The 26,306-nt window shown below is 43.9% G+C and overlaps 1 protein-coding gene across 1 annotated transcript in view; it reads right to left on the bottom strand.

Moving 5' to 3' along the window:
- Window positions 1–25,583, bottom strand: part of CRHR2 (corticotropin releasing hormone receptor 2) — a 135,909-nt gene extending 110,326 nt beyond the window's left edge. The window contains exons 1-2 of the mRNA XM_063416791.1: window positions 25,211–25,583; window positions 11,640–11,733 (exon numbers count right to left, since the gene is read on the bottom strand). Of these exons, the coding sequence (XP_063272861.1) occupies window positions 11,640–11,733; window positions 25,211–25,276 (160 nt within the window). The 5' untranslated portion in view covers window positions 25,277–25,583. The remainder of the gene's footprint in view (window positions 1–11,639; window positions 11,734–25,210) is intronic.
- Between the last annotated feature and the right edge of the window lie 723 nt (window positions 25,584–26,306).

The raw sequence follows: 26,306 nt of genomic DNA on the forward strand, positions 1-26,306 counted from the left end.
GGTATTAATCTGTTAAGTAACTTTTTTTTTTAAGTTTGTTTTTGCCTGTGGGAAATTTTGAATCATCATTGACATTGTGTTGGAAATTCCTAAACAGAAAGGAACAGTAAACACTCTGGCTGTAATTGTATTTACTCCTTGGGAATCCTTCAGTATATGAGGGGAACTGAAAGAAATTTTTTCTTGGAATATCCCGTGGCAGCTGCTTTTCCATTCAGCCTTAAACCACTGAGCTTGTGCAGAAATGGCAGCGGGAGAAGAAAAGCCTAAAAAGTCCCAGATCCCCATCCATCCTCTGATCTTCAGAGCAAAGTCCAGCTCCAGATCCTGCTCTGCCTCACCTCCACTACCTTCATCTTTCCCAGCAGGCTCTGTAAGGTGAATAAGGACTGGTGGGGACACCTAGAAATCTGCAACAAGAGGTAGAGGAGGACCTCAGGGTCCAAAGAGGAAGATGGAGTGAGAGATGAACATCTGACATCTCAGGAATTTTTGAAGGAGCAGGAAGGAAGAGGAAAGAGAACACAGGAAAGATCCAGAGGAGAAAGGCACACAGCTGTGCCCCAACTGCTCAGCCCCTCCCCATCTAGTGTAATTTCCACATGAGTACTGAATCTTTACTGTCTCAGGAACAGGGTCTAGAAGGTGAAGGAAAACACTGACTCAGACTGCACTGACACAAGGAGAAAGAATAAAAAAGCTTTGGAATGCAGCACTTCTGCTGCTTACTCACAGACACCCTGAGAAATTCCAGGAAGAGAAGCGCTGGATAGACCAAAGGCTGTCATGGTAACAAGGTTAGCAGCACTTCTGTCACACCTTAAACCCTGTAACTGCGTGTGCTGAGGTGCTTGGGCAAATTCTCTTTGAGGTAAATCCCACAGTTGACCCCCTCCCAGGCTTTGTGCCAGAATATTCTGCAACAGTTGAGTGAGGTCTGCCAGGACCCAAGTGACTCAGGAGCTTTCTTTAACTCACTTGGACTGTGTTTCAATTTTCCTTGTCAGGTCTGATCACATGTTTGAGACTTTCCAGCTACTGCTCAGATCACACAAAGGCTGGGCATGATCAGCTGAGACTTTTGCCTTGCCCACATCCTTTTTCTCTCCCATGACAGCCTGGCCCACCTTGCCTATTAATTAATTAAGCAAATATATTTACCCTATAAACACACCCAGAGCATCCACCATGAACATTTCCGTATCAATAACCAGATGTATCCATGGCACAAAGAGGACAGATGTTTTTATAATGCTGATCACCTTCCCCATGCTCCATAAAACCTTTTAAAGACCATCTTTTGTAGGACATAAAGGAGCTTCTGCAGCACAATACACACCAACTACTGTCATGACATTTATATCCTATTTTCTCCACATCGAAGTATTTAAGTGGCACATTGCATACAGGAAGAGAGCATGGGGCAGAGAGACAGGAGTTTCAAACCCAGCTCCAGCTAATGCTGGGATGTTGGACAAGTTTATCTCCACTGCCCTTACTTAATCACTGCATTATTCATTGTGAACACCTCAGCACTCCCTACTCCAGAGTCATTATTCTATTCCCTGGAACTTCCCACCAGCCACCAGAAATTCAAATGGAATCCATTCTTTTCGCATGGATTATAACGATGAGCTTCACCTTTGGGGCCATCAGCATTTCTGAGGAAGATCAAATGAAGATATCAACACTTGAGAGATGCAGCTAAAAGCAGGAGCAGTTGCACCAATCAATTAGAAAGCTCTCAGGTTGTGCGTGGGCTTGCCAGGCTACCACAGAATATTTAAAACTTTTGCAATGCAAAAATGTCAGCTGCTTGCTTTTAATTGCTCTGGGTACAGTCCCAATCAAGTACTGCAGGCAGCCTGCAGAGCAAGAATGCCTCAAGTTCTGATATTCCTCTGGTGACTGGCTTTGAATTCTTGGCAAATAACTTCATTTTTCATCTTTCACCATACACAGAATAGAGGTAAAAATATCCACCCCTTAGCTTCCATGGATTCTGCTTTTGATACAAATTTTTTAAGTTTTAAACTACACAAAGTAAACCAGAACAAATTAGTTCTGTTTATTGTAATACTGGAAGCAAGAAGTAACTGCAAAATTGTGGACTTAAAATAATGCACCACAGTCAGGCCTCCTGGAATGAGATACAGAGTTACAAAGTGCTCTGAAATCTGCAATGCAGATCAAAAATCGAGTATTCTTTGCTTGTTCCATCTGTGGACTATGGGACTGCAGAAAAACAAGGTAACAGATACGTGTAATGCTGCATAGATTTTTCCTTTACTGTGTGTTTGCCCCAATCAAACAGACACGTTTATTTCATTGTCTTGTGGATGTTGATAAAATTCTGATGATTTTAACAGGAAAACAGAAGACATAACAATTTTTACTGTGCGTGTTTCAACTGCTGCCCCTGAGCTCTGTCTCCCTGCTGAAAACGGTCATAAAATCTTATCCTCCAGGTAGGGGGAATAATAGCTCAAAATTTAATAACATGTATGGCTACATTAATTTTCATTGTGATCGTGTAAAAAATAATTGCTTTTTTAAAAGGTACATCTACTGGGTGAATTTCTGTATCACTTATCTCAGAGATTTGTAGCACAACAAGCTATTTTACAGCAACCTAAAAAACTGGGGGTTTTTTCTGCTAATAAGAATTTTACATTTGGATCTGAGAAGGTTTTGTAAGAAATTAAATAAAAGATCAGTAATCCATCAAAACAATGTGAGAGAACACCAGCCACATCTGAGTGAACTGGGCACTCACCCAAGCAGAAGTGACAAGCACTTTAGGTGGCAACAGTGGCATTTAAACAGCATTTCCCTCCTCTGAAAATCAAGACTTTTAAAACCTCTAGGAGTAACAGAGGAAAAAAATTGGTGAGCATCCTGCATAAATAAATGCGTAAATTGAGTTTATTTATCCATGAAGAAAACTGAGATCTGTGCAAAGTTTTAAATTAACCCAAAAAAAAAGAAGAGATATGTTTTTCTGGAGAGAAGACAGCAAAAAATTCTGATGATACTCCTAAATCCTAGCACTGAGAAGTTTACCCAGTGGTTATTGGAAGAACAGTTTAAGCATAATGATACTTTAGATTTTCAAAATTAACAGATATTGATATATAGTTACATGTGTATATTTTTATACATGCATAGGTATAGGTATATTTAACAACCCACAAAAAAATTGCTCAGATAAGAAGCTGCTCATCTTAGTGAGAAATCTTGTGTTTAGCTGATACAAATTTCAAAGAGCTGATGCCCACTGAGGCGTGGCTGCACACTGAGGATTCATCTAAAGATTTCACACCCACCTTCACAGGGACCAGCACTCTCCTCCAACACATTAACAGCAAAATTGCAAATACATCTCACTTCTGATATTAACTCTTTCCCTTTATTTACACAGAAGGCAGTGAGTAATAGTCTCCCACCTGCTGTGCAATTACCTCAGGGATACTTTCAAAGAAAGATCAGGTTCTTAGGGGAATGATTAATTTCCTGTAACTCTGGATATTGCAAAGTAGGCATCTACAGCTCAGCAGGCCTTTAGGCTGCCTTTAAACTCAATAAATAATAAAAAAAACAGGCTTATTTAAAAATACCAGAGCAGCCCTTTTGGTTCTGCCTGAGGGTATACCTACTACATCTTCCAGTCTCCAGCAGTGGATATTTAGGGAACAACACAGAGACAGGAGATAAATGAACACTCTCCCAGCTCCCATGTTCATCCCAGAGGATTTCCTGTACAGGACCAGGTTTCTCTGGCATGGTAATAAACCCCAGTGTATTTCACAGTGACAGCAGGCAAGAAATCAGCTTCTAAATGCTTGGCCTGATGTACCAGGGATATCTGCACAAGGTGGAGAGTCCAGAGGGTGAAGAGGGAGCCTTGAAATCAGAGCCCTGTTCCACATCAGTGGAGCTGAGACACCACCCAGCACTTTATACCCTTAGCAATCTGTTTCTCAATTGTGTCACCTCTTAGCTACTGCTATGTGCAACTTGAAATATCTGCATCCATAAACAATCCTTTTGTTTGACCATTTATGCTCAGCATTGGCATGACAAAGAAAATGAATCTGCTACAAATAAAGATGCACAGAAGGTGAAATGTTGAACAGTTCAAGTCCGAGTGGCTTACATAAACCATGTTAACATTTTCCATTATCTCCTTCTTATACAGCCAGTGTCCACCCTCTGACAGCTTAACGAGCAAGATGAATGCCTGGAGGGGAAAAAAAACCAACCCTTATCGTTCTTATTTGGTAATGGAATACGAAAGCTGAGCACTGTAGAGCTGGAGCTTCACAGGTTGCTTTGCACTTTGACAAGCTTTAGTGCTTAACTATTTTTGTGTACATGGGACAAGGGGCTGCCCAGGGAATTGGCTGAGTCATCAGCATGCAGGTATTTAAAAGGTGTAGATGTGGCACTTGGGGACAGGGTTTAGTGGTGGACTGGGCAGTGCTGGGTTAGGGGCTGGCCTCAGTGATTTTAAAGGCCTTAGACAATTCTGTTCTACGGTTCTATGACTGTACAATAAGATGTTCTCAGTTGAAGGCCAAGGCAAATTAATTCCCTGCATAACAGAGTTAATCCATCAAAGTTCAACCAAGTGCTACAACTCAGAGTTAAATAAGGATCTGCCAGCAACAACTTTACAGCAGGTGATTTCTTCAGGCTGAATCTGATCTATTTTCTGTGTTCAAATTCTAGTCCAGGATAAACCAGAACAGCACCTGCAAGTATGAAGCATCCCTTCACTCTCTCTTCCTCAAAGCAGTCACTGCTGGATTCTGAGGCAGCTTTGGGGACATCTTGAACACACCGAGAATAGATGGTGGAAGGTCACCCTCTTTTTTTGCTGTCAGTAGTTGCTAGTGAAGGAAGGCAGCATTGGCAGGCACAATTTTATATACAGAAGCCTAAGACACACAGAGTTTACCCTCACAGGGAAATGGATGGAGCTCAGGCTCACCTTTATCTGGCTTTGTGGTGAATGTGGCGCTGAGTGTGGCTCAGGACACCCCTCCAAAAGAAGCATGGAAACATCCACTTTGTCCAAAGCAGGAAGACAAAGGTGAGACCAAGACTGTGTGTCAACAAGAGCACATCCAGAGGCTCATTCCTAACCTGGAGAGTCAACTCAGTCATGAGTTCATGGGCACCTAAATGAAATCAGAAACAACAACAAAAATTGCCTATTCCACCCAAGCTCTCCCATTTCCTAATAATAGTTACCCTGCAGCACTGCAGATTTTGGGACATCCTCTGAAACACCCATCCTTCAGAACAGTTTGTAGTACCACTAGTGGGTTTACTCTTAGATTGGCCAAGGTTTTATTTTTACCCTTGAAGGGTTCATTATCCCCCAAACCCAGAGAGAAATGCTGATTTAAAGGACATGAGGGTGTTTTCATTTAGGAGCAGACACACTGAGATGATTCTGTGTGATCAGAAAAGGCACTCGATCTGTCCAGTGGAACTTGACAAAATGAGAGGATCTACAGTGTGTATTATTATCTATCAAGTGTGCAAAAAATGGCATCTAATTTAGAAACCACTTTCAGCAAAAGGGTGTTTATTGTACCAACTGTATAAATTTGAAGATTTGGGATATTTGATGGAGTGGGGCATTGTAAGTCACTACTGAGAGTCTGCTGGGAATGCACCAGACAGAAGTGACAGAGCCAGGACTGAGGTGTGCCACTCTTCTGAAACATGAAAAAACCTCAGTGGTCTATTCCCAGGGTCTTTACATTCCTGTGTAAGGTAAAATCCAAGGGCAGATTCCTTCCTTTGGTGCTTTACTGAGGTTCTGCAAAGACTCCTTTCCATTGGGCCACTGGGATAACTTCTTACTGAAATGTTTCATGCTGAGCATTTTACAGCCTCCTTTATACAGCTTAAAGATTTGTTGTTGGAAGAACTCCGGACACCTAGGACAAATGTGGGAACCTTTACATGTGTTTATCTATCTCATCCATAGATCATTTACCCAAAAAATAAAACCACAAACCCCTCATAAATATTTTGTTTCTACAGCAAATCTAGGAATTAGATGTGGTGCTTATTGACATGGTTTGGTGGTGGACCTGGTAGTGTTGTATTAATGGCTGGACTGGATGATCCTAAGGGCTTTTTCCAACCTAAATCACAGAATAATTTGATTTGGAAGGGATCCACAAGGATTATCAAGTCCAATTCTTAAGTGAATGGACCACACAGGGATCAAACTCACAATTCTGGCATTATTAAATTTTTCTATTACTCTAACAATCCTCTCTAGTGGACCACAAAACTTGTTGGACTGTCTACAGTTTCCTAATACACAAGGGATTTCCATACCCTCGGTTTGGAACTGCACCATACTCAAAAAAAAAAAAAAAAAAAAAAGCAACTTTTTAAATTTAAATCTTTAAATTATAAGGGAAGTAATACAAATTGTTCAACAACACCCAGCACTGTCAGCTTTATTTTGGGAAGCACAAGCAAGCAGAGCTAGACTGCCTGGTATGTCATTTGGGGCAGTGGGAAAGTAAACCAACATCATCACCTCTATTTAAACAGTGCTGTTACAACATCTGAAAATAGGAAGCGCTGGGAAGGCTGCTGGTGTCCAGCTCGAGTGGTGATGGTGCAAACATCAATGTCTGAGGTTATCTTTCTGCCTGGGTGCTGTGGATGTGACCCTGCCCCCCAGGCAGCTGCAGGAGCAGCGTGGGGAGCTGCAGCCAGCAGGCTGACGCCAAGGCAGTGAGAGCATCTGTGGAAATAAATAGCCCATCCAAGGCTCATTCGAAATGGGACTGCTCATTGATGTGGCCTGCTGGGAAAACCAGAAGGGAAGCAGCGAGAATTGCTGCCATGCCATTACTCTGGAGGGATATTTAGGGATGTAATGATGCCAAACTTCTGTTTCCAGGAAACAGAATAGTGTGATGTACAGAAATAAATAACCCCTGGAGCAGAGAGGGGCTCACCTTTGCAGTTCGGGATGGAAAGCAAATTATCAAATATGCTTGTGTGCCATAAAACTTTCATCCACTAAAAGGATCATTGATTCAAGAATGATTGAAATTGATTCTTTAAAGCTCACAAGCCAGCCAAGAACAACACCATTCACTCATTCCCAGTTTTGTGCTGGAGGAGCCTCTAAAATAAAATACTGTCCCAGCAAGTGAAAAAATGATGGCAAACTCCAAGGGATGTCAGGTTATCTGGAGACTTGATGAGCATCTTTGATGAGTCGTGGATCCATCCCTGGCATCCATCCCAGTCATTCCTCCAACACCTTCCTTAAACCACAGCTTCCCAAGAGGCTTGAGGAAACAACACAGGAGAAGTGTAAACCTGAATTTGTACAGATGGAATCCTGCACCACCCAGAATCAGGATGTTTACACCATTTCTGTGAGAACACAGCCTTTTACTACAAAACGACCAGAATGAGGGCAAGGAACCAGCTCCCAGCTCAAGAGGATCCAGTCACCAGGAGGAACAAGTCGTTTTTCCTTTCAGTGCATCCTAGGACTTCTTGAAATGAAATGCATGACATCTGATTTACTGCCTCTCCTTTACTGGATTGTCTGAATACACTTAAACACCAGAAATGCAAACTGCACCCTTCAAACTGACTGAAGGGGAAGAAAGAGAAGAAAAACAGAGAATACAGTTTATATACTGATACAGCACAGAAGCATTGGCCATCCACATGCTGGTTTGTATTTTTTTCGGACAAAAATTTTCAGATGAATCATCTTATGACAAGGTCTTAAAGACTGAGTGGTCAATGTGTCAATGGAACAAATAGGGGAATCAAAACATTTCCATGCAGATCAGAATTAAGTAGGATCAGATGCAAGCTGAGACTTGCAGTCTCTAGTGGACACACATAAGATGGGAAAGCCAAAGGATATGAAGGGAATAACGCAGAAACATTCCACAATGCATGCAATATCAGTGTGAGCTGAGGACCTCTGCTCTCTAAGTTCCTATAAAAATTCAAGCTATAACTCAGTGCCTATATTATATAGATATATAGATTTATAGCCACCTGCTCATCCTGGATATCACTGTAATTCTAGTCAAACCAGACCAGAACATCAGAAACATCTTAAGCTGAGTTCCCACAAAAAAATAAATTCTGCCATTTCAACCAATTCCTCTTATATGTGAAAGCAATGTAATAATTAAATACAATTTTTTTTTTAAGGTTCACAAACACAAAGACACTCCCCATCTGGAGTGGTGCATTTTCCCCATTACCCAGATCTCTTCTGGATTGTTCTGCAATCCTAGGAATTCCTGCTAGGCTGTGGCCTTTGTGAAATGAGTTTGGTGGTGAAGTGTCCCTTGACCCCAGGCACTATTGTGTGTCCAGAGTGGGAGCAGATCATGTTGGGTGGGGAATCACAGTGGGAATATTCAGTCATTCCCTGACACTCTTGGAACTTACCTTCCATTGTTATTGGAATTTTTAAAATTCCCATAATTACCTACCCAGATTGTGGCAAGGATGGAAATTTAGATACCCACAGAAAGTGTAGTATGAATGTTGCCATCTTAGCTCTACGATTGACTATTGTAGTGGTAATAAAATCTGCTGACAACTTCTGTAAATGTTAAATTAGTCAATGATTAGGAACTGCTAAAAATCTTGTGATCAGCCTAAAAACTGTGAACAAACCTCAGACTGCTGCTGGTTCAGAAGCCATGTAAAAATTCCACCTGTGCTGAACTGGTGTTTTACAATATCCTATTAAGATCACTTTTTGCTGGGATACATTTGATGGTGCTGTTGTAGGTGATACTAATTAATTACATGTTTGTAATTAGATATAAACCATTGACCAGGTCTGGGACTAAGATGGACTGAGCTGCACCTAAGCTCTGTAATAAGTTTAACAAGCCAGGGAGGTCTACTCAGACCCTCATGACTCAGCAGAAGGGTCCCTTCTACCCTTTTGCATTTGTCATCTCTGTGTAAATCATTTTATCTCAATTCTAACTCGATTTTCCTCTGTGTGTTTCATCCATGTAAAAAGTTGCAGAGTGGACCTTGACACTGAACTTTGCTAACTCACACTTTTACAAATTCGTGCTGAACATTCTTTTGCTAATGGCTTCCATGATGAATGACCTAAACCACAACACCATCAAACTCAGGAACTGAATCCAAGTAATCTTGAAGGTGCCATCCAGGGATTTTTCAAGGAAACAATGCCCAAAAGAGAAAATGAGTTATGCTGCTTTCCAACTCAGAAAAAGTATTTCTTGGTTTAAATTGCTTTGGAATGAATTTACAATGTCATTCTCTCAGCCATTCTGTGAAATTACCCATGCATTACATTCTCAAAAGCATTTTATGCCATCTGTTTGGGATACTTAGTGTGAACATATTTGGGGGGAGAAATTAGTAATTATAAGAGGAGGAAATTAACATATTGGACTAATTAACAGCATCTTCTGGAAAAGAAACAGGGAAGATAATGAATTACAAACCTTAATGTTTACTGTTCTCCCAGCTAAATAAAGATTGTTCAATATGGCTGTCCTTGGGTTTCTTTTCTTGATTTTTTTTCCCCTTCTAAAATCTGATATCTGCACTGTGTCAAAGAACAGGAGCCAGAGAAAGACTCAGACACTGCAGGCTCTGGTCTGGTTCTCTCCATGCAGGCTGCTGAATGGAGCTCACCAATGTTCCCATGTGACACATCCTTGTCATTATCAGGGTTCAAAATGAGGGTTGCAACACAGCTCATCTCATTTTGGACACTGAAATATTAGAGCAGATTTAGTTACAGAAGCTCATTATCCTTGGGTCCCAATAAAGAAAAAGCATTTCATTTCTGCTCCATTTTAGTTTTTAATTTAGGATTAAATCGTGCTTTGTTCTTTAACTGTACCAAGAGAGCTCTGCTGACCATGAAGAGGTGGTAATTATATTGCAGACCTTCAGTTTTAATGAGAAGGCTCATAGCTGAATAGTCCAGACTGTTTGGAAGATCCAGTTTTCATGAAGCAAAAAACCAACATGTCATGGTTAGAACCACCACCTTCTTTTGGATGATCCACCACACTGAGAAAAGAACACTGATCCATACTAAGCAAAAAAGTGAATTTTTGTCTCTAGGATTTCCCAAAGTTCACCTCGTGCTTACGCCTGAAGCTGATCCTATGAAGATTTGGGGTTTACTATATTTGGGGTTTATTACATGTATAAACCCACTCTCAAAGCACAGTACAGGTTCACAGGATTTGAAAGTATCATAGGAAAGTTTGTTCTGAAAAAGCTACTGGTTGGACAGGATAAAAATCAACTGCCATTCATTTCAGAGCATTGCTTTACCTCTGATCAGTGATACCTTACAAAGACAGTGGAATAGAAGAGAGTCTTCTGTGACTTCTCTCTTCCCTTTTCCCATTAAAATTCTGTTCCAGTAACCACACTCCACTGGAGGAGATGCCCTGTGCTCATGCATCACATAAACAACCCGGAAAATTATATTTTGTCAACAACTGAAAAATAAATTGTTTGCTGACTTCTAAGACAGCCTGACGTGAAATATGTGGGGTTTTTTCTAAAACAGAAGCTCTGCACAAGGAAAAACACTTCATGAATAAATGGCAAGTTTTACGATAGTATTTACAAACACATTCAAAAGGCAAAGAACACCTAAAAAAAAGGTCCAAATACAGAACTTCATTTATCTTCCCTTTGTTTCCAGCTAAGGAATGGAATAGATGGTCATTAAATTGATATAAACAAATCTGGTACATAAGGTAGAACTGCTCCCTGGAACACAATGGCACCAAGGGGCAGAGCTTGGGCCAGATTCATAATACAGGTCAACACACACATTTATATGCAAATTAAGAGGCAGTTAAGGCACCACAACTTTCACACTTCAGTCTGATATCTGGATCATCTTATTGTCCTTAAGGAATTGATAAAGTCAGAATAAACCACCACAGATCTGACACATTTTACAGAGAGATTTTTAATTCCCTGAGCCTCATTTCCTTTGCCATTTCCCAGGGCTGGAGAACTGGCTGAATGATAATAGCTACATTATATTTTAAACTCCTCCCTCCACAAAGATTTACCAGGGGAAAAAAAAAAGAAGAGGAAGGGAAAAAATTTAATTTTCCACCCAGAAGCACCATTCATTGCAGCACACACCCCTGGTCATGCTGCAGAGGAGTGGCTCTGAGTGTGCTTCTCCCACTTCTGAAACAAAACTGGATCCAGTTTCAATCTCTTACAGCATCATTTTTGTGCCGGTGTATTTTAGCCAAGAGACAAGTGCTTTGCCCTGCCTCTAAAAACTGGTCTGGATAAATGCACAAGACACTTCAACTACACTAATCTTCAACTACCACATGTGTAAGTACAGATAATTCAACAAATTAAACTATGAGAAAGGGCTGTAGTTCCCCTGAAGCTCTCGCCAGGTGTTTAAAATTCCAAGTTCTCTTTCCTTGTCACACCACTGAACATTGTCACCAAGGAAAGGAGACAGTATGTTTATCTCAGCAGGAAAAGATGTTCCTGGAGAAAGGAGACTTTGGAAATGGATCCTCCAGTAACAAGAGGCCACCAAGAAATGGAGGAATAAATACCTGTGACATTGGTGCGGGCTGACAAAGCTTCGCAGTACTTTTCCAGCAGAACAGACAAGGGCAGGTTCACAGAGGATTCACAGTGGAGAACTATCTGGATAAACAGAAAGAAACCGAGCAGGTAAAGCAGCAGCCTAGAAGAGATTTTCTCATTCACGAGTACAACAACCCCCAGCAGTCTCAGAGCTGTTCCCATTCATGATTTACTCAGGTACAGACACCCCCCTGACGTGGAAGGTTTGTGGTTAGACTTGCTCAGCTCCAGGGCATCACATGGAATTCACCTGACTAATGCAGAAAACTGCAAATTAACCACTTACTCTGGATCTCTCCTTGTGGGAGCTGCTCAATGCCTTTAACAAAGCTCAGGATCCACTTTGTCTCACCTAAAAGCAGATGCCTGAAATAGCAGAGCTGAATCACATCCCTTTAAAGATCATGTGTTGAGTTTTTTCAGTGAACTTTTAATTGGTATGTGGGTACCAAAGATCCTTGCACATTCAATAGATACAGCAATTGGCAAAGAGCAGTTCCGAGGGCTTGAAGAAGGTGTTTCCATGGAATACATAGGATGATTTGGCATCCCTAAGGTGTCCTGTGGCTTTTTTTAGCCAATGAAAGACATACAAGTTTCTGACCCTCAGCATTCAGGGCTGAGCTTTCTATTGAGAGCAAAAAAGTAAGAAAGAGCAGTAAATCAAACCTGGGCACTTTGAGAAAGCTGCAGGTTCAGTACAAGGTAACAGTACAACCTCAAGTAAATTTTCAGAAATGGAGTTGAAAATCAATGAGGATATTTTAATTTTCACACTCAAAATGAAACTGAAGTGCCCAGTGCAGACAGAGGAGAGAAGCCCACAGAGTTGTACATCAAAATATAGAGCCAAGTTGGGATCCTGCTTGGAGCAAGAGAAACTCTTGGAAAGCCCTTCAAGAAAGTCAGAACGAAATGTGGCAGGAAAATTCAGAAGTGACAAATCAATGACAGAAAACTCCATTTTCAAACTATGAAACAAAATCTTTCTGACTGTTCTTGAAGGGAATATAAAGCCATGGTAACACACAAAATGCCTTTGCTTTTCTATTTACACAGAATTACTCCAACACCATTCAGGCAGCTTTTACTCAGGGAAACAACCCCACTCCTTGTAGGTTAATGTTACATTTCACTGCTCTAAGGCGTGTTAAGTGATTGAGGAACTCATTTTATGTCACTGAATTCTCTGTCACTTAATAAAAAGGAGGGTAAATAGAATCCATTGGCAATGTCGGTCTCTAAAGAACAGCTGTTCTTCCTACAGCACCTTTTTCTACCTATTTCTACTTTGCTATTTTACAAATAGGAAGTGATGAAACACAGAAAGCCTTTCTCAGACTTCATTCTTCTCATACAAGCTCGATGGAGGTGCTGTTTCTCCTCCAGGCCAGCTCCAAACTCCTGCCTCCCACAGCAAAACCTCCATGCATGGTCAGGTCCAGGAGATGAAGGCGGTGGCTGCTGTGTGCCAGGTACAGATTCCACCTCTGGAGGCACAGAGCTCCCGAAACCCAGACTCTGCAGGGGCCACACTCTCAGGGTTGCTGTTCCCTGAGATTCTCCTCTGGGTTGCTGTTCCCTGAGGTAATAAGGTTTTTCATCTTCTCTTTGCCCTAAGTGTTTCACGCCGGAGCCAGAGACGACAAGCTGAGTCCGCCAGTGCATATTTCCAAGGTTGTTTATTCTTCATTATCTCAGTTCTTTCTCAGCTCTGCCAGGTCTCCCTGGCAGGGTCCCTTATCTTAGTTCCTTCTCAGCTCTGTGAGGCATCTCCACAGAGCAGGACACACAGCAGGACTGGGGCGGATCAGAGAGCCCCGCACCTTATGTACGGTATCCCTGACCCAACCACCGTCCAAAACATACTTTTTATTTACAAAATGTTACCAATGCCTACTACCTATGCTAACATGTTGTTTCTACTCTAAACCAATCTCTAAAATCCAACTCAGCAAAAGATGGGGGATGAGAGCAAGAACAAGGAGCCACTCCCCAATTCCTCCATCTTGTCTCTTCAATCCCATATACTAAAAATCCTAGATTCTACATTTACATTCTATGATAAACAAAATACTACTTATTTTGAATTCTCTCAGCTTGTGATTCTTCATACAATGTGGGCATTCACTCCCATGGCCAGGGATCAGAGGCAGTGTCCTCCTGGGCTCTGTGTGAGGCTGGCTGACCCCCTTGTACAGATCCCAGACCCCCTGTCTGGTCTCCAAACCCTCCAGGGTGGCCAGAGGGATGTTCTAGACTCCGACACCACACCTCATGTCAGACCCTGTCACAGCAGAGGCATTTCTTCCCCTCCATCCCTCACCCCTCTGCCACCTCCCAGGCCAAAGCACTGCCTCAGTTCAAAGAAGAAACCCGAGCCATCCCTGGGTACTGTAAATACGCCGCGTGTCCAGCTGTGCCCTCCCCAGGACGATGGGAAAGAGCAGACAGAGGTCAAGCTCAGCACAGCTTGGGCAAGAATAGGAAAGGTTAAAAGTCACATTTGCCTTAGGGTCAGCTCAGGTTAATTTGGCTGGGGGAAAAAGTGCCTTCCACGTAATATGTTACTTTTGGTTTCATTTTCTCCCCGCTAACCACAGTCAACAGTCTTGCTGTGCGCAAAAGCTTTCTTTTTAAAAAATAGTATTTAAAGCAGACAAAAGACTGAAAACCCCCTCTTACAATAATAATAAACAGCAAAAGAAACAAAGAAAGAGAAACATTTCAGTAATGTAGAATTTTAAAGATAAATAATTGGGTCCATGACTGCACAGAAATTATATTTTGAAGTACTGAAATAATGGCTTTGGGTGACTAATGCATGACTTTACTCAAACTGCATTTCTCTTAAAACAGCTATTCCATAACCTCTGCCCACCAAATCAGTTCTTTTTTGTCCTGCAAATTTACCTAAATCATGCACAGAAAGGTCTAACATAATTCCTCTGAGCCATTGTGGACATTTACGAATAAATAAAATTAATGAGCTGAGCCAAAGACCGAGGTGGAAATGAATCCTTTGCTTTCCAAAGCAGGGACAAGAACTAAGCGCAGGCCAGCTCTGAGTCTTCAGAAAAAAATACAGAGCCTTTGGTCAACTTCCCATTCACATCTGAGAGGAGTTTGGGAAAAGAGTGAATTGCTCTGGTGTGTCTGTCTGCCTCTCTCATGGGCATTTTGTTGGACCTTTCCCCTTGGACACGGTCACTGCTGTTCATTAATTCATGAAAGTTCTTTATCTCTGGCAGAGGACATCAACTACGAGACACAAGGGTTGCCTATTCTCAGTTCCCACCAGAACTTGTGGTTACTTCACCCGGGTTAGAGAGAATTTGTAACTTCATTTTAAGAAAAATTAACAAAGAGTCCTGATTTGAAATACTGAGTTCTACTATGGAGCAATATAGAAATATAAAACCAAATGAACACTGCTGCTGTAAAATTCACCTGCATGGGAGAGGTTGTTTTCTCCTGTCAAACATGGAAGAAATGGCTACAGGAATATAAATGAATGGCTTTGGAATATAAACCAGCCCCCAAAGCCACAGATAGGATCCAAAAATGTCAATACAAGCATGGGGCTACCACAGAGCCACAGTGGAACGTCTGGCTAAGTTTAAATATCTCACAGTAGGTAGCAGCAGAGTGGGTGAAGTCAGCAGGAGTGAAAGCTGAAGGGAAGGACTGAAGTGGAAAAGGATGACCCACGACAGTGGAACACCCCTTGCCAAAGTGGAGGTGAGTTTGGAGGCAGTGGATGCTGCCAAACATGGAGAGATGCACACACTCCCCCTCTCCCATTCTCACACAAGAATTCCCAGATGCCATATTCCAGTGCTCTAATAAAAGCCACTGGTTAGGCCTCCCTGTCAAACATCTGCTGGTGGCATGCTGAGAGAGGTGCTGACATCTGACACAGCCTCAAAGCAACAGAGCAAAACCTCTTTTTTAAAAAAAATGTCATTTCTAGTACTCCCGAGGTCCCAGAGAAATCCATCCCATGGAAGTACAACAGCATCTCAGCAGAAAGCCACTCCCAGAAAAGCAGTGGGATTTGTATTGAACAGCTTAGACTTCAAAACAGAGAGAGCAGCAGCTGAGCTGACACACAGGGATTCCTTTGGAATTCAGAAAGAGAAGCAGGAATTTTTCAGATGCAGTTCATCTGCAGTATTTTAGATCTTTAAACTGGAATGACCTCCACTGACTGCATCAGCTGGGTCTTATGCACTATAAGGACAGAGTCACTTAGATGCATCCTTCCTAAATTTTCTTTAGTCACTACACACAAAAGGAGAGGTCAAAACATTCCTAGAGATGATGGCTGCAGAACTCACAAGCACACTGCCATCTTATTAAATCATCTGTGCTTTCTTTTACTGAGCAAGATGCAGTGACCTTCCAACATGGAAAAATGTGGGAGTTATCAACACAAAATGTGCTCAGTCCACAGCTGACAAGAGCAGCGTCTGTCTCGTCTTCTTTGCCACACAAGAATGAAGTCTCACCCTGAACTATCCACTGTGCTCTCTGTAAAGCCAAAGCATTTTCCACTCCTGAGAAACCATCTCTGGCAGTGGCATGGATCATGTCAGGAGGATGCTTCTTCCTGCCCTTCACCTCTGGGAACCTCCACTGCTCTTAAGACTCTTACTTCAGCTTTTCCCATGGATTTCTTTAAAATATCTGAAAAAAAAAATCTGCAAATGCTACCTCATTTCAACATCAAAATTACACCAAAACTGACTTCAGCACACAGAAAAGCTGCTGCTTAGTATCTTTGCCCCAGAACTCAGAGAAAAAAAGAAAAGAGTGAGTGTGACAGAAAAGGGAAACCTGCATTTAATTTTTAGTTCTTCAATTAGGCAATGCAAATAAATTCACTCCATCTCCATAATGAGGTTGAGTTCTCACCCCAACTTCTGGGACATGCTTAGAACAGTAGCCCAACTAAAAGCAAAAAATTTTAGTTTATGTCCACAGAAGCTCATTTTAGGGAAACACAGGCATCTAACTTCACTATGAAAATGTAATTAGTGAAAGAGCCCAACGCAGCAAAATCAAAGCGAATCCCACACTTCCTTGACAAAATCCATCCTCTGAACACAGTTTCCAGGGCAGGTGGGCATCTGGCAAGTTCTGCATCACTGGTGTGGGGAAACAGATGCTCTGGGAGAAAAACCACCAGATATTCCTTGGAATAACAAGGAATAACAAATGTCAGTGTTCATCTGAACAGATCTTTCCTTCTAAGAGATGGCGACACACGGGAGAGAATGAGGAGAGCTGGAATATTTGCTGACTACCAATCACCTGAAGGAATATGCACCATCAGAAGAGTGAAAGCTGCTACTTCAGGACAAAAACAGAGATTAACACAGGAGAGGGGGGGAAAGTTACCTTTAATGTGGCCAGGATGGATTTATATCCACTGCCATTTGGTTACTTCATCCACAAGATGCATCTGAAAGAGATGCTTATTAAAGAACAGTACTCAGAGGGCCAGTGTGTTGGAAATACTTGGCTTTTTGGAGAACTGAAAAGGTCAGCCCTCTGCATCAAGATGTTTTTGGCCTTTCTCAATCCAGTATCTTAAAATCACTCGTGCAGCAGCACTTGGCAGTGTGCAATTGTTTGGCTCAGCTTCACCAGAAAAATAATTTCCATTTGGGATAGAAAGTCTAAATACAAATTTTCACAGGAGCCTGCAACCTGAAACCTGAGCCAGCTAAGGTTACAGTAGGGGGAAAGACTCTGAGCACAGTTCAAGAAAAACGGGCTCCTTTTCAAGTCATCCTTCAGCTCTTTAAACTCCCTCTGAGTTAATCCAAGTGGCTACATAAAACATTGCTACTTGCTAGAGAACACCAAATGCTCCAGGAGACACTGCTCCATGATCTTAGAGGCCAGATGTATTCTGCAGCTCTTCCAGGAAGTCTGGAAAAGAGTCTAAAAGTCTGCATGGAATGGGAATTAGGACCCCAGTTCAATAAAGCAACTGAACACATGCTCAGTTTTAAGGCATGAAATGAAATCAGTCTTTATGCAAAAATAAATTAAAAAAACCCTCGAGCACCTGCTACACTGAGCCCACCACTGAACTTCACTGTTGTCTTTGAAATTTGGAGATCTGCCTTCAGTGAGCACTGCCTACATGCTCTGCTGAAGCAGATTTTAGAGGGGAGGTTCTGCATCCACTGAAAGCCACGCAGGTGCTCAGGGATTTTCTGAGTCATGAAATACAAATCAAAGCTTGTTATGGCCACCCGTGAGCTGGACTTGTCCAACCAGGTCTCCAAGCCCTTCCAAAGCAACCTGAGATGTTAAAAACGAGTGTTACTGCATTTGAATCACAAGCTGCAGCTCTCCTGATATTTTTTTTTAATAGAAAGATTTTTCAATTTCACATCCTTGAAGAGCTTTGTTATTCATTCCCCCCATCTGTGAGTATCATATTCTGAGTCTTTAAGGGCACTTACAGCACTCCTGCCTTCATGTCTGCCCTCTCCTTAAGTCTAAAAACCCATGAGTAATTTTTTCCCACCCAATTCCCATTCCTATGAATCCTCCCAGCAGCTCCAGTGTGATTCACCTCAGCCACCCTATTCCAGCAGGTTTTGCTTCAGGCTCCCTAATGCTCAGTGGAGAGGGAACCACTGTCAAGGAACAATCCATTGCCTGTGTTTTAAACAAGTACTTCAGAAAGAGATAACTCATGCACTGGAGACAAAACACTCAGGGAATCCAGAGTAGCTCAAGTCTAAAAGTCATATTTATCCAAGTGAATGCCAACATCTCACCTAACTTTACCTACATGCAGAGCCTCTGCAAGGATCATTCACCCATCCATTGTCACCACTGCCACTACACCTGCAAGGCCACCCTTCACAGCTCTCCCAGCTCCTGATCAACAAACCTAAGCTCCTAATCTCTGTTTTTCAGGTCTTTGCCACCTGGAAAAGGCAAAACCCCATCTGGACCAAGACTTTATCAGCTAATGATATCTGCTCAGCTTCCCACGTAATGCCAACAGTGGTATCTCTGTATCTTCCACACAATGTTCCTCTGATCCAAGATTTCCTGACAGGGATTTAAAAATGAGCCAGTGAGGCAACACTGGGTATCAGCAGTGAAATTTCTTTGCATCTCTCCTTAAACTGTTAATTCTTGGGCTGGAGCCCACTTTTCAATTTGAAAACCAAGTATCAAAGTGAAATTCAACTCCAGGTCTGGAATTATCTTACACTACCTAAAGGGGAATCACAGACTTTTTCTCCAAGGAGTCAGATTCCTCTCAGGAGCTGACAGCAGAGCAACAAGACAGGCATCATTCACAAGCTGAAGTGAGGGAAAATCTCACAGAACATAAAGAAAAAATTATGCACCATGACAACGACTGAGCATTGGAGAAGAGATGTTGTAAAAAGACATTTCAGAGATGTTGTGAGAGCTCCATCTTTGCAGATTTTCACAGCCTAACTGGATGAGAATGATTTGCTTTCGGATTAACCCTGCCTTGAGAAGATGACTGGACAAGGGACTTCTGGCAATCCCTTCCAGCACAAATCATTCTTTCATTCCTTGATTCTATATGATCTATAGTCCCTATGGTAAAAAGAATCACAGGTAACATTTACTCCCTAAACCTTTCAATGGGCAATGCAGTAAACAGCTTACAGACTGTATCATGAACAATAATCAGCAATCTAGATGCTTTGAGGTTTCTTTTACTTATGCTTTGAAGATTTTTTTACTCTGTTCACATAATCATAATTAAAATACTATGCCAAATACTATAAAAAGACATTTTAAAATTATAAAGATGGAATTTTCTTTTTATCTTTTTTATTCTTTCTGAAGGAAAGAAATACTGCAAGTGTGACAAGACTTCAAAATCCTCATGAAGACACTTGTTTTGAAGAAGTGAGGGATTCTTACACCATGGAAGGTGTCTCATGTTCAAAGTGGATTAAACAGCTGAACTCCCAGCAGGTGGGTTTTGGGCAGGATGAGGAAAGACCCTCAGTGCATCTGACTGGAAGCACACCTGATCAAAATACTTTCCTGAGCTCTGAGACACCATTCTCAGCAGCCAGAGGGAAGCCTGGGCTTCCTCTCTGCTTTGACAGAGCCAGCTCACAGCAGAAGGAGCAGCCTGGTGCCTGGCAGGGACATTTGCTCACAAAACAAGCAAGCAGGCAGGGAAGAGCTGTGATGGCCACACTGCCCAGCACAGCCCTGGCGTGGCTCAGAGCCTCTGCTGGCGTGAGCCCCCTGAAACCCAAGCCATGCCCGGGCCTGGGATCTGCTCCTGCCACTCAAAGGGAATCGATACCTCAGAGAGCAGAGCCTGGCTGGCAGCCCCACAGGAAACCTGTCCAGGCCCGTCAGCACACTTCCTCTCCTTCCCTTTTGCCTCCTTTCCTCCTTCCTTTGCGCTGAAAAAGCCACCCCTGCCAGAGGACAGCACCTCCCAAACCATGGCAGTGCAGAGATGACAGCACTGAGCAACTCTCCCGCATCCCAGGGACCTGGGGGCAGCAGCAGGGATTACCCCACAGCCCTCGGAAGCAAGTGGCTCCTCTCCAGTCCTCTGGCACTTCAGCTACTATTACCAGGGCAAGGGTTTAGCATTGCAGTGAGGACAGCTAATGTATTTTAATCTCCATCTGCATTACTCACTATTTACTTTCCCGGCATACACAAGCCAGTGTGGACAGTTACTCAGCCAGCGTTATGCAAAAGTTTATAGAGCTTTAATTGGCTTCGTTTAATTAGCTGCATTTTCTTACAGCTCAGTGGAAGAAGTACTTTTCAGCTCTTGAATTATCAAATGGATTTTTTTCTTGTTTAGTGAAAGCATGCTGTGTTTCTGTGGAGGCACATGAGGCTTAAGGGATGTTAGGAAAGGCAGATTCCAAGTTCTCCACACACTGAGCTCCACACCGGAGCTGGGGAAGGAGCAGCACACTCCCAGCACCTGAATCTCAATGTTGGCTCCTCCACACAGCAAGGAGGGACTTGAGACCCAGAGGTCAGGACAGGACATTGAATCCATCTCTGTGAGGTGCTTTTCTCTCTCCCTTCCACAGCCCTTTCCAAATGGACCAGCTTTTGAGCAGATCCAGCAGAACATCTGCTTGTGACAGGCAATGCAGAAGAGCCCAGGACCAGAGAACGGAGCAGTGCTTACCACAGAACGTGCTCCGTGTCAGAGAGCAGTGCAGGGAGCATCTCACAAACATCCCCAAGCTGCCACCACGAACTGCAAATGAAATTTTCATGTATTTGGATGGGACTGACAAGATTCAAGCAGACACCCGAAGGACAGTTCTGTCTGTCGACTGATCTACTTTCTATTTGTCTTCTCTTGTAACAAGGATGGCAGCCAAATTTATCCAACTTCTCAAAGGAGAAAATTAAAACACTTTACCCAACACTTGCCAACTTAAATCAAATCCAGCTATGTTCAAAGCTTTTAAGATTAAAAGAATTATTAGAAGTAAAAGAAAGCAATTCTGTGTAAAGAAATAATTTGATAAAGTAAACCATCACAAAGTGTTTAGTTGTTTTGAATAGAGATAAGGAGGCAAAGGCAATGTTCATGAAAGGCTTTAACACAGTCCATTGAGTATCCACACGAGGCAGGAAGGTGAGAGTGGTTCGCTGGACAGCTCCAGCCTTACATCCAACAATTAATGTTTGCACTTTAAGGAAGAGCAGACTACATTTGGGATTAAACATGGTGTAAATTACAAGAAAGAATGACATGGACTCGATCTGTTGCAATTTATAGATATGGTGTGGAAAAGAAAATTCCTGAAAAAAAGTCATCTGCTGGATAAACTTGTAATTTAGAGTAAATCAGCTTTCCCTCTAAATCTCCTTCTTTGGGTTTTTTCAGTGCTGTAAAACCTGAAAGTGATACAAACTAAAAAGGAACAGATTCAGCAGCATGTGCAGCCTGTTGTTACCACCCACATTTCCTCACCTCCCCCTCTCCCCAAAAAATAAGAATCTGCAGAGCTATTAAAAGAATCTAGAAATGTGCAAATGTTTGTTCTAATACAATATTTTAAAAATATTTGGTTTACTAATATATGGGGCACAATGAAAATAAAAAAACCCAGAAAAACGCATCCTGAATAAGTCTGTATCATCCACTACCCTGCCTTTCCCGTGGTGCATCCCCCAGTTCAGCACATCAGCAGCAGGAACCCGCAGTAATCCCTGACACAAAGAGGGCTGATCACCAAATTCAAAGCGATGAGGAGTTGGCCTTAGAGGAAAACCCCTCCCTGAGGTGCTCACAGCGAGCCCAGAGCGACGGCAGCACAGCACTCTCCATCTAAGCCAACAAATCAAGCAGTGCAAAGGTTTGTTTTAAGTCCTTAATCACTTGTACTGTTAAATTTTTAGAATGGATCCTGGCCACGTTTCTGCCCCAAGCAATGTGGTGGTATCTCAGAGAGCTCCTGGGAATGATCTGGGAATGAGGGAGCTCCATGGAGCAGCTCCGTGCACAGTCTGCACAGCATCTCCCTGGTTTAGGAGCTGCAGGAGCTCAATCACATGAGCACAAGTCACTCTCTGGCATTTTTTTCTGAAGGCTGGAGATACTGATGTAGCAGTGGAGTTAGAACCTGAGAGGCTGAAATAAAAATTCTGCACCTGATAAAGCACAGCCTGCAAAGAGATCCCTGCTCTCTCTCCTCCACAACCATGGTCTGGCTTGGAATATGAAGGTCACAGAGTTTAGAGGACTTGATCATGACTTTTCCTCTGCTCTTGACAGGATAATAATATGTAAGCAGATGCCTTATATGCACAAAAGCTAAAGCTGCTTTCTTGCTGGCTAAGGGCAGGGATGAGCATCATCACTGAAATGTTTTATGGCAAAACTAAAGCCAGCCAACACCAGCACACAGCCACCTCCCTCCAACATCCAATAACTGCCATGGGATGGTTACAGACTAAACCCTGACAAAGTACTGCCCCAGGAAAGGCTTCTCCTGATGAGATGTTTATGCTGTGTTAATTCACAATAGGGCTGAATTTTGGCAGCCTCAGACCAGGAATACTATTTAACTTGTCATCACTGGCTGATACACTCACACTGCCCCAGCTCTTTTAACAGCTCCAGGAGAACAAATAAATGATAGCAAGCTTTGCTTTTCGTTTTGATGAATAATCCCCCCCCCCCAAATTACGTGAACTAAGCAAGGACTTTATATAAAAATGTCACAAGACTCATTTGCCTTCATTTTATGGTTTGTTTTTTGTTTCCCACATTCAGTGAAATGTGTTCTCAAGTGTATCCTACGCCCAGAACTCCTTTAAGAGAACATAAATCTCAGTGCAAGTCTTCACCCTTTTGCTGACCAGCCCTGTGAAATCTATCAGGTCATTTGCACCAGCATTTCCATGTGGCAGATCTAATTCTGTACCAGAAAGTTGCCTCATCTCGTGGGCGTTGGAAACCTGCAGCTCCCATAAAACACAATTGCTCGGCTGCAGTGAAAACTTAAACTCCCTTAATTGGGTAAGGGCCTGCTCCCACAAGCAGCTATTCCTTTCCTCAAATCCACAAATGCGAATAAAGTCACTGACTTCGAGTCCACTTTCAAGTGTTTTCAAGTTAAACAAGAACTTAAGAGCTTTGGCTTTGAGCCAAAGTTTTTAAACACTGCTCTTAAGCGTCTTGGTGCAAAGTTCCCTCCAGCTGCAAAGCAGAGATCCAGATTTACTAACAACATTCAGGGATTAAAACACTCCACAAAGGAGCAGCAAAAGCTTCTGCTACAGCTGGAGCAACCAGAGCTCTTCTGAAGCTGAAGATTCAAAATGTTATTTCCCACACAGGTATACACCAGCCCCTGTCAGACACTAGCACGTTCCACCCAAACAAGCTCCTGTATAAAATGAAACAGAAATACACTCAGAGTTCACATTTCTTGGACTAAACACATTTTATGGAAACTTCACTTTTTGATCCTTAATCTACCTTTTTTCATCTCTTTCTTTTGAGGCAGTTTTGTTTTTAAAGCAGCGACACAATTACCAAAATTTGCAGAAATAATTCAAATGCAAAGTGGCAGCAGAACTGGAACCCTGGAAAATCCATAGATTATATCCACAGAGGAAACACATGACATTTCTTGATTCATTGAGAATGGATTAGTCTGGCTAAATACTCAGTACCTGAGTACTTCTGATAACCTCACTGGCAAGTCCCAGACTCTAAAGACAAACTGAGATATTTTTATGGACCTAAATAAATCAGGAAAACACGGACTGGGAGAGAAAAGCGACTAAGAAAGAAAGATGAGGAAGAAGAAGTTTGGGGTTGAAAACAGAAAGTGTGCAGACCCATGCCACTGTGATCCCATGTGCACTGATCTCTTTCTTCTTTTGGGGATAAAAAAAACCTGACATTGGTGGAAGTGAGAAAGTATTCTCTCACTTCTAAGAAAGCTACTGGAAAAAAAAAAAAAAAGAAAGAAGGAAAATTAAATTGTTGCTTGTCTCTGAAGCCTGTTGTTGACCTGGCTTTCCTCTTTCTTTCTAAATTAAAGAGGGGAGAAAAAACCAAACAAACCTGCAAAATAAACAACCCCCCCAAAATAAACAAAACCCAAACCAAAGCAAAATAGACAGAACTTAAGGCAACAGAACAGTTTTTCTTTATCTAAGTAAATGTTAAAGATAGACCAATTACACTGCAGTTCAGAGGGGTCACTGCCACTTAAAAAGCGGTGGGAACAGCCTTTACAAATTCTGCACAGGATCCGCGTTACTCCTGCTTAGCCTCTCACGTTTTCATTTCAGGTCTGACTTAACCACACTTGAAACCGTCGCTCAAAACAAACAAGCCAGCAAAAAAGCACTGGGAAAGCCTTTGAAGTCCAGTCCGACAGAGGCCAACCTGATCTCCATCTCACCCCAGCTGGTGATGGAGAAGGACCAAGCGGAGAAGCTCCCTGGGGTTTCACTCCGGAGAAACTCGGAGCGAGTGCTGGGCTGGGTGCGTGGGCTGAGCCCTGCCCATCGCCACCCCTGAGTGCCGGAGCACATGGTGCCAGAGAGGCACCGGGCACCCGCAGGGAGCGGCAGATGCGAGGGAAAACCCCTGCCCGCTGCGGCAAGGAGCTGCCACCCCAGTGGTGTCCCTGTGCTGGGACCTCTTCTGGCAGCCAGAGGTGGCTGTTTCACAGGGAAGGGGGACACTAAAAAGGGCGCGGGGGCTCTGAGGGGACTCAGAGGCGAGGGGACCCAGGGTGTCTCTGAGAGCACCTGTGATGGAGCAGGGAAGGGCCATGCGGACGGACGGATCCCCGAGCAGCACCTGGCAGCGAGCGGTGTCCCAGAGCCGGGGACGCACCTGCGAGGGCGCGGGGCACGGTCCGCGCACGGAGCCCCGAGCGCCGGGGCTGCCCCGCCGCGTTCCCCGCGGCCGTGGAGCGTCCCCCCGCTCCCTCCCGGTCCCAGTCCCGCTCCCGCACCCCCCGTTCCCGTTCCCGTCCCCGGCACTTACGGGCAGGAGCAGGAGCGCGGCGGCCGCTGCCGCGGGGAGGCTGCGCTGAGGCGCCCGCCCCGCCATGAGGGCTCGGGGGGTGCCCGGGGCTCAGCCGGACCCTCGGCGCTGCCCCGGCGCCGGCATCGCCCCCCGCCTGCCGCCCTTGACCCCGGCCCGCCGTCCCAGAGCCGAGCCCGGCTCTGCCGGCGCGTCCCAGGGCAAACCCCCGGCAGGCAGGGAGGGAGGGAGAAGGGGGAGCCGAGCCCGCCCTCCGCCCAGGATTCCTCGGGGATGGAGGCGGCGGGGGGCCCCCGCGGGAGCGCGACCCTCCGGGCCGCCAGCAGCGAGCGGGGCCGCGCCGTGCCCCGGCTGCCCGCGCCACACGGGCTCCCCTGCAGCGGGCGCTGGGGCAGCGGGGCAGCACCGCCCGCACTCGGCCGGCAGCAGCGGGGAGCCCCTCGCCGAGCGCTGAGGGGGATGGAGATCCCTCTTCCCCGAGCAGTGGGGACGCCTTCCACACCAGCTGCCAGAAATAACGGGGATCCTCCTCCACACTCCCATATACTGGAAATTCGGCTGCCTCCAGTGTCCAGGATTCCTCCCTCCAGAGGATTCTCCCTGCCCAGGCTCTGGGTGCTGTGGGGATCATTTTCCAAAATTAGGTGCAGTGGACGCAGACCCCCACAGCCCCCAGGAACATTAATAATCCATTCACCACCACTCCATTCTGCCAGGCATTAGGTAAAATGTTAACTCCACTGTCTGAAAACTTTCAGGAGCAACAGCTTCCCTCACTGCCCAGGTACAAGCTGCATTGTGCACACAGTGCATTAGAGGTGTTTTATAAAAAGAGAGAGAGCAGCTCTGTGCTTGAGCACATAGCGATGGGATGCTTTTTAGATTAGATGCTAGGAAGAAATCCTTCCCTGTGAGGATGGGGAGGCCCTGGCACAGGTTGCCCAGAGAAGCTGTGGCTGCCCAATCCCTGGAATTGTCCAAGGCCAGGTTGGACAGGGCTTGGAACAACCTGGGATAGTGGAAGATGTCTCTGCCCATGGCAGGGTGGTTGAAACAGGATAATCTTTAAGGTCTCTTCCAACCCAAATCTTTCTGT

The sequence above is a fragment of the Prinia subflava genome, chromosome 1, assembly GCF_021018805.1.
Source record: "Prinia subflava isolate CZ2003 ecotype Zambia chromosome 1, Cam_Psub_1.2, whole genome shotgun sequence".
Classification (NCBI taxonomy): Eukaryota; Metazoa; Chordata; class Aves; order Passeriformes; family Cisticolidae; genus Prinia; species Prinia subflava.